Source organism: Chiloscyllium plagiosum, chromosome 36 (genome assembly GCF_004010195.1).
Source record: "Chiloscyllium plagiosum isolate BGI_BamShark_2017 chromosome 36, ASM401019v2, whole genome shotgun sequence".
NCBI classification, from domain to species: domain Eukaryota; kingdom Metazoa; phylum Chordata; class Chondrichthyes; order Orectolobiformes; family Hemiscylliidae; genus Chiloscyllium; species Chiloscyllium plagiosum.
Window position 1 is genome coordinate 33,171,670 of NC_057745.1, and position 9,351 is coordinate 33,181,020.

General features: G+C 42.0%; 1 protein-coding gene across 1 annotated transcript in view; it reads right to left on the minus strand.

The window, feature by feature from the left end:
- Positions 1-590: 590 nt before the first annotated feature.
- The window catches only part of fah (fumarylacetoacetate hydrolase (fumarylacetoacetase)), a 56,474-nt gene continuing 47,713 nt past the window's right edge, over positions 591-9,351 (minus strand). Inside the window, exons 12-14 of the mRNA XM_043677625.1 lie at positions 6,129-6,230; positions 3,044-3,161; positions 591-975 (exon numbers count right to left, since the gene is read on the minus strand). Of these exons, the coding sequence (XP_043533560.1) occupies positions 902-975; positions 3,044-3,161; positions 6,129-6,230 (294 nt within the window). The 3' untranslated portion in view covers positions 591-901. The remainder of the gene's footprint in view (positions 976-3,043; positions 3,162-6,128; positions 6,231-9,351) is intronic.

Here is a 9,351-nt window from a genome sequence, read left to right on the forward strand (position 1 = left end):
GTAAATTTGTAGATGACATGAAGATTGGTGGAGTTGCTGATAGTGCAGGTGGCCAAGGTGATTAAGAAGGGATATGGCATGCTTACCTTCGTCGGCTGGGGCATGGAGTACAAGAGTTAGCAAACCATGTTGCAGCTATACAAAACTCTTGTTAGGCCGCATTTGGAGAATTGTGTACAGTTTTGGTTGCCACATTACCAGAAAGACGCGGAAGCTTTGGAGAGAGTGCAGAGAAGGTTGACCAGGATGTTGCCTGGTTTCGAGGGCACTGGCTATGAGGAAAGGTTAAAAAGACTGGGATTGTTTTCACTGGAAAGATGGAAGCTGAGAGGAGAGCAGGTCTACAAAATTATGAGAGGCATAGATATGATGGATAGTCAGAGGCTTTTTCCCAGGGTTGAAGTTTCAAATACAAGGGGATACAGGTTCAAGGTGAGAGGGGGAAAGTTTAAGGGAAATGTGCAAGGGAAGTTTTTTATGCAGAGAGTAGTAGGAGTCTGGAACACACTGTCAGAAGAGGTGGTGGAAGCAGGCATGTTGGTGATATTTAAAGAAGCATCTGGATGGTTACCTGAATAGGGAGGGAGTAGAGGGATATGGACTGAATAAGGGCAAAAGGTTTGTCTTTTAGTTTAGTTAGGGCATGATGATCAGCACAGTCTAGGAGGGCTGAAAGGCCTCTTCCTGTGCTGGACTTCCCTTTGTGCTTTGTATTATTAAATGCAATAGTGACAAGAATTAAGTTGTGAACGAACTTGGAAGTCCTCCACTGATTAGTGTAAAATTTCTAATTGGAGATGGGATGAGGGGAATATTTGATTGCAATCAGTTCCACTAAATGGTTAAAGCAGGAGAAATATGATGACATTCTGTATTTCCCATCCAGAACATACTCAGTGCATTACAAATTCGCTGGAAGCACTTTTCCGGTACATTCCCCAAAGCCAATTCGATAGCCATTGCCCTGGCAATAACCTACAATAAAAAGAAGAAATTAGCGTTCATGCAGTTAAAAATCAGATTAAAGCTTACGGTAAATCCCACTTAAATACTCTCACATCGATGATATCTGTTTTATTCACCATTCTATTTGATCCCCATTCTGCTCTCCCTGTCTCTATTCATGTCCCTTGGACACCCAGTGCTGAAGTCAGCTATAACACATGTAGCTTGTTAATAGTTCACGTCAATATTTCACATTCCATTGACTGCAAATGGCATAAATGGAAAACATCAGTTTCAACAGTGCTGTGCCACTTGTACTGTGTGCTTCCCTGGCCCCTGATGTTGCTTTGCTGCTTCTTATTGTATCTCAACATCAGGAACTGGTGCCCTGGCAGTCAGCCAGGACAAAGGAACAGCTCCCAGGTACGGAGCCAGGTACCAACCTGTAAGTGACCTGAATGCAGGTGAGCAGCATTTGCCTGCCGTAACCATTAGTTTGGAAGTTGCTGCGTATTCAGTGCTGAGAGAGTGCTCTCAAACCATAGCATCCTTACTGCGTGGAAGCAGACCATTCAGCCCGAGTCTGTACCAACCCTCCAGACAGAATCCCACCCTGACCCATCCCATCTTTGCAACCCTGCATTTCCCATGGCCAATCCACCTGACCTGCACATCTTTGGACTATGGGAGGAAACCAGAGCACCCAGAGGAAACCCACACAGACAGAGGGAGAATGTGCAAACTCAACACAGGCCAAGGGTGGGATCAAACCTGGAATCCTGGTGCTGTGAGGCAGCAGTGCCAAACCATTGAGCTACTGTGCCGCACTTTCAGATGAGGTGATAAAACAGAGTCTGCTGGAAATGTGAAAGACGCCTCATGCTATCTTGAATAAGAAAAGCGGTCTCACAAAAATTGTCCTTCAACACCAAACAACAGATTCCTGTTCCTAATTATGCTACTGTTCTGAGGAGCATGCTGTTCACAAATTGGTTGCTATATTGACCACATTAAACCAGTGACTAAACTTCAAAAGTATAACAAAGGACAAGAAAATACATGTAAATCACACTGGGGCACCGTGTGGCTGTACAATACATTATGGCACAGTCTCTTAGTCTTTAAAATGTCGGGGTAAGTGTGTCAGGTGGTGACTGATGTACCGTCTCTACCAATGAGATAACTTACCAATCAGCTCATGAAGAGCTGAGAGGTTTTTGAAGATGGGCACCACCCCCATTATAGGTTCCAACTGGCATCCTAGGATAATATCGTGCAGAACGGGATTCCTGTTCCTCAATGGGTGCAAGTAGACACCAATCAGTTGGGTCAGCAGCTTTAGGCAGAGCTGAAGCTCAGTCCCAGGACAAACAGTCCAATGACAAACAGACCCAGGCAATGGAAGGGCATTGGATGGGGAGGGTTGGGAATCTCAGAAAGGGGAGGACAAGGAGATCGGAGGTGGAGATTACATTCTGCGTGAGATGGAAGGAAGGCAGGTATTGTTTTGTGTTAGTCTTCCCAATGCACAAAGAGCACCATTCAACGATAGAAAGACTCCTCGTTCCTGGATTTCCATACGTTTGTAAAAATAAAATGAGCTGCCCACTCCTGCCTCCCTGCTCATGCCAACTATTGTATGGTGTGGGCAGGATAACTCTGGGGTGACATAAGCATTTAAAAAACTCAATTGACCCTTAGTTATTGATTTACACATGATGGACAGCAACCAATCTAGGCAGCCAACCACCTTCTGTATTAAGAGGATGAGCGCAGGAGTGATGTGCAAACGAAGCAAGGGTAATGTGAGTAAAACATTTTTCACACAGTGCTTGGTTACAATTTGGAATATACTGCCATGTAATATCTAGCCCTTTGTCCTCTCTCTCCACAGATGCTGTCAGTATTGCTGTGCATTTTCAATTTTATTTCCAAATTCCCGTATCCGTTGTATTTTGTTTTTATTTTATAGTTAAGTCTTTACATACCACAAGTGTCTGCGCAGCCCCAGAGAACTCTTTGTTAGTCAAGACTCTGATTCAGTTAACCATACAAGGACCTGCACCACAGGATCTCATTCAGATAGAAGGGGACTTACCAGTCAAGGTAACTTCATCACCATCCTGAAGGAATTTGCGGGTATTCTCATTCCCAAGGTCGATAACTTTTGTTCCCTTCCATGACAACTCCAACATTGAGCCAAAACTCTCTGGGGTCTGGAAAGCATAACCATAAATAATCTATTACACAAATGCCCTTTTAAACTTACACAACTGGACAGCCAATAAGCTAACAAAACAATCGAAGGTTGAAAAATATTCATGTTAAAATGTACTCATAACACGACCTATAGCATTGTTTCATAATCAATTATTGAATTGGATATTTTGCATAGGAATTTGCAGGACCCATTCAGCTTGCATAATGCAATTTGCACCAACTCTCTACAGGACCAGTAAGCTCTCAGCTGCTTCAGTCCCTTTGAGTAGTTTCTGAAAGTGTTCTGTTTTGTGTATGATCTCCAGCAATACTACATAGAAGCTTGTTTGCAGTTATCAGAATAGTACTAGGGCTGACAAATTCTGAGATATATTGCATTGTCTATGCTTTAATTCCTTTGAATGTAGAAAACTGCTACTTTAGTTTGGAATCTGGATTTGTATCTTCTCGGCTGCCTTCTGGTGAGGAACCTAGAGTATCCACATTCAGAGCAGGAACAGGCCATTCAACCCATTGAGCCTGCTCCACATTTTATTAAGATTATAACTGATCTGATTAGGCTCTCAACTCCACCTTCCTATCATCCCACTATTATCTTTGACTCCTTTGTCATGTAAGATCCACCTAAATATGAGAAAATATTTAATAGAGTCATTCAACATGAAAAGAGACCCTTCGGTCCAATTAGTCCACATTGACCATGTTCCCAAACTAAACTAGTCCGACCTACCTGTATTTTGCCCACATCCCTATAAACCTTTCCTATTCACATACTTATCCAATTGCCTTTTAGATATTGTAACTGTACCTGCATCCACCATTTCCTCTGGCCGTTCATTCCACACATGAATCCCTCTCTATGTGAAAGAGTTACCCCTTATGTCCTTTTCAAAAGTTTCTTGTCTCACCTTAAAAATATGCCCCCCCAGTTTTTAACTCCCCCTCATCTATGCCCCTCATGATTTTATAAACCTCTATAAGGTCACCCTTCAACCTCCTATGCACTAGTGAAAAAAGTCCTGGTCCATCCAGCCTATTTTTATAACTCTAACCCTCCATTCTCAGCAACATTCTGGACAACCTTTTCTGAACCCTCTCCAATTTAATAATATCCTTCCTATCGCAGGGCGAACAAAACTGCATACAGTACTCTAGCAGAGGCCTCAATAATGATCTGAACAACCTCAACAGGATGTCTGAACTCCTACACTCAAAGGTCTGAGCAACGAAGGCAAGCATGCTCAATGTCTTCTTAACTACCCTGTCAAACTGTGATGCAAATTTCAAAAAAATTATGCACCTGAACCCCAGGTCTCTCTGTTCAATAACACTACCCAGGGCCCTACTATATAAGTCCTACCCTTGTTCGTTTTACCAAAATGCAGCAAGTTGCATTTATCTAAATTAAACTCCATCTACCACTCCTTAGACAATTGACCCAATTGATCAAGATTTCTTTGTAACCTTAGATAACCTTCTTCACTATCGTAGTTGTGGCTTTGTTCACTGAGCTGGAAAGTTGATTTGCAAATGTTTTGTCCCCTGTCTAGTTCACATCTTCAATGCTTTGGAGCCTCCAGCGAAGCACTGCTGTACTGTGCTTCTGGAATTGATTTGGTTCTGTTCCTGCTGGTTCTGGTTCCTAGTTCCAGTTGGTTATTGTAGTGGTCGGTATATTGGGTCTAGGTCAATGTGCTTGCTGATGGAGTCTGTGGATGAGTGCCACGTTTCTAGAAATTCTCTGGCTATCCTATATTTAACTCGACCTATGATTGTTGTGTTGTCCCAGTCGAATTTGTGATCCTTGTCATGTGTGTGTGTGTGTGGCTACCAGGGACAGCTGGTAGTGGCTTCACAGGAGTCTCCAAAACGCTGAAGATGTCACCTAGACAGGGGGCAAAATGTCTGCAAATCAGCTTCTTCCCAGCTCAACGAGTGCGCCCACAACTATGACAACCAACACCGAAGCTACAAATCTTTATGCAAACTTTGAACCTTCTTCACTGTCCACTATTTTGTTGTTATCTGCAGATTTAATAACCATACATCCTATATTGACATCCAAATCCTTCTGGTAATGTCAGTTTGAGTGCCGCTGAAGTTAATGAGTCACACCAGTTTTGGAAATCTCTCAAAAGGTGGGGACAGCAGAGCTTTTCTTGCTTTTTAAGGCAGAGGTAGAGAGATTTGTGGTAAGCTGAGGGTGAAAGATTATCGGAGGGAGTAATCTGATGAGCTGTGATCTTAGTGAGTTGTGGAGCAGGTTCAACGGGCCAAGTGGCTGACTCCTACTGCTAATTTGTATGTTTATACATTTACTTTGGAAATGCAAACAATAGGTATGGTACCAATAATGATCTAATCATGCCTTATTATAGAAATACAGATTTCTATTAAACATACATATCTGAACATAAACTCAATTTTAAATACAGAAATAAATGTAAAAGGTGGTTACTTATCACTGAACAAAGAAAATGTCAGCACAGGGACAGGCCCTTCGGCCCTTCAAGCCTGCACCGATCTGGATCCTCTATCTAAATCTGCTGCCTATTTTCTAAGGATCTGTATCCCTCTGCTCCCTGCCCATTCATGTATCTGTCTAGATACATCTTAAATAATGCTCTTGTGCCCACTTCTACCACCTCCGCTGGCAACACATTCCAGGCCCCCACCACCCTCTGCATAAAGAACTTTCCATGCATATCTCCTCTAAACTTTTCCCCTCTCACCTTGAACTCATGACCCCTAGTAACTGAGCCATCATTCTGGGGAAAAGCTTGTTGCTAACTACCCTGTCTATATATGTCATGATTTTGTAGATCTCAATCAGGTTCCCCCTTCAACCTCTGTCTTTCTAATGAAAATAATCCTAATCTACTCAACCTGAAATTAAAATAATTATCATTTAGATGATGCCAAGTTTGATACATGTCAAGAAATGAAAGGAAAAGTTAACTTACAGGGCCACTGATCGTTCCAGAAGCCAGCAAATCTCCAGGTCTCACATTGCACCCATTAACAGTGTGGTGAGCTAACTGTTGCTTCATGGTCCAGTACATATGCTGAAGAGCAGTGAAAAAGCAGTGAATGAAGATGTATTTATTGTAAAACAGCAAGTTGTATTTAAATATCATCTTTAATGTAGTAAAATTAGCTTCACAAGACAAGCTCAACACTTCAGATCAAGCCACATGAAGAAATATTAAGACAAGTCAACTGAAACTGTGAATGACTTGAAGAAAACAGAGACAGAGAGGCGGGGGGGGGGGGGAGGTTGGGGGCGGGGTGGTGGTGGAGAACACAGGGACAGAGGTGGGAAAGTTTAGGGAGCTGTTTAGGAGCTTGTCAGCTGAATGTTGCAGTGGTAATTATCTGACATGATCAAGAGGGCAGAATTGGGGGAGGCCATCTTGAGGGTTTGCAGGACTGGAGGAGAAATTCTCAGTGTAATCCAATCCATGGATAACCTGGGCCAAAGTGTAAGTTGTTTCAGTTGTCTATGCAGTGACATCCTTCCCTCTGTCAGTATGGTATATGTGTGATCACGTTGGGTCAAACCATATGAGATGCCTTGGGTAGATTCGCTGCCATCAATTCTCTTACTGGTCTTGTTACACATAGCAAGTGGGAGGATACCCACAAGTCTACTGACTGCCTTACAACATTCACCACAGCTGAGACAATATAAGAGAACAGCCCAGTATTCCTCATGACCACCATCGCTTGCGTGGCATTATATAAGCAGACTGGCTCCTACATGCCTGACAGAAGGTGAGCACCAGAAAAGTTGTTCTGTTGGCAGGTATTAAGCTCTAGTTGATTTTATTTCATTAGAATAGATGTAAGACAAGTACTGTATCAGTTTCAGGTACAAAGATTGCTATGATGCTCTTACAACATATTAGAATATTTCAAATAAACATGATTTGGAGACGCCTGTGTTGGACTGGGGTGTAACAAAGTTAAAAATCACACAACATCAGGTTTTGCTCCAAAAGCTAGTGCTTCCAAATAAACCTGTTGAACTATAACCTGGTGTTGCATGATTTTTAATCAAATCAATATGTTCTCTTGTAGAAGTGATGTCAGATGAAAATTCCGACACTTTCTGTTCAGCATGAATTTGTGATTAACTTATGATATTTATTTTTAAATTGTTATGCTTACTAGTAAAATTTGGTGAAATGTTTATACCTTCCATAAGTTCCCGTTAATTCTGATAATTTTTTGCTGCCCCAAGTGGTGGTGAGTGGGGTAATATCAATTGGTGCACAGTGGGGTCTTGTACAAAACAAAACTGGCAACCACTGGGATTACAATAGGGAGGGAGGAGTCATTGAAGGATTTGAAACTAAAGATCAAAATGTTAAAATCAACATTGTAAATGTAGAAAACTCTTCTGATAAGTGGGGAAAAAAATCCACTGATGGATAAAAAAGTACAATATATTTCATTCTATTGAAGATATCCTAGTATGATAACAAAGTGTAAATGTTTAACCTTTTCCCATGTCTTATTCATAACTGCAGTTAGAAATAACAGTTCTGAGGTCAGTTTCTTTAAGTGGAGAGTTTTGTGGGCTCTTCGCTGTAAACCAAACATTTCACAAATGCTTGAAGAGTCAGAAGAGATATGGGCTATTCAATGGCTTCCAAATGTTATAATAGGTCTTGTGAACTCTGTTCATCAAGTGGACAATTGGTGCAAGGGATAAGAGTTAGTTTGACCAGAAGATTTACTTTTCTATAGATTGTGAGGCCTTTCCAATACAATGCAACTCTGTCAATGATTACATTACATTAGAAAAAACAGGCTGATATTTGTTGGGAACAGAACCTGGTCCAGAATCATCCCACTTCTAGTGACAGGCCCATCTCCAGATGAAAAAGTCTGCAGTAGTGAGTTGAGTGGATTCTTTCTTGATTATATGTTTTTGATTAAACTTAAAATATAAGCCATAACTATTAATTTAACCTGGGACAGTGTTTGTAGAAGAATAAGACAGTGTTATTTTCTGGGTCTGTAGATTGTGAAGAAGCAAAAATGGCCTTTAGTAGAGTGATATGTGCTTCTTGTCAGATGTGGGAGTTTAAAGAGAGTTTAAGGGTTACGGCGGATTATATCTGCCATAAATGCTGTTGGTTGAGAATCTTGCCAGATTGAATTGGAGAGACAATTAGAAGCAATGAAGAATTTGCAACAACAACAGAATGTGATGGATGGCAGTTATAGGAAGGGAGAAAAGTCACAGATACAGCCACATAGATGGGTTAACTCCAGGAAAGATAAGAGAGGTAGGCAGATAGTGCAGGAGTCTTCAGTGGCTATGCCCATTTCAAACAAGTATGCTGTTTTGGAAAATGTAGTGGCAGGGGGGAGGAATGGATTCTCAGGGGAACGTAGCATGAACAGCCAAGTTTCTGGTATTGAGACTGACTCTAATGCAATGAGGGGTACATCGGGTTCCAAGAGATCAATTGTGTTAGGGGACTCTCTAGTCTGAGGTACAGACAGACGTTTCTGTGGCCAGCAGCGAAAAATCAGAATGGTGTGTTGTTTCCCTGGTGCCAGGATCAAGGATGTCTCAGAGAGGGTGCAGAATGATCTCACAGGGAAGAGGGGCCAGCAGGAGGTCATTGTCCACATTGGAACCAATGACATAGGAAGGGAAAAGGTTGAGAGTCTGAAGGGAGATTACAGAGTTAGGCAGGAATTTAAAAAGGAGCTCCTCAAGGGTAGTAATATCTGGATTACTCCCAGTGCTACTAGCTAGTGAGGGCAGGAATAAGAGGATAGAGCAGATGAATGCATGGCTGAGGAGCTGGTGCATGGGAGAAGGATTCACATTTTTGGATCATTGGAATCTCTTTTGGGGTAGAAGTGACCTATACAAGAAGGATGGATTGCACCGAAATTGGAAAGGGACTAATATACTGGCAGGGAGATTTGCTAGAGCTGCTCAGGAGGATTTAAACTAGTAAGGTGGGGGGAGCAGGACCCAGAAAGATAGTAAGGAAAGAGGTCAATCTGAGACTGCTACAGTTGAGAATAGAAGCGAGTCAAACAGTCAAGACAAGCAGGGACAAGGTAGGACTAATAAATTAAACTGCATTTATTTCAATGCAAAGGGCCTAACAGGGAAGGCAGATGAACTCAGGGCATGGTTAGGAACATGGGACTGGG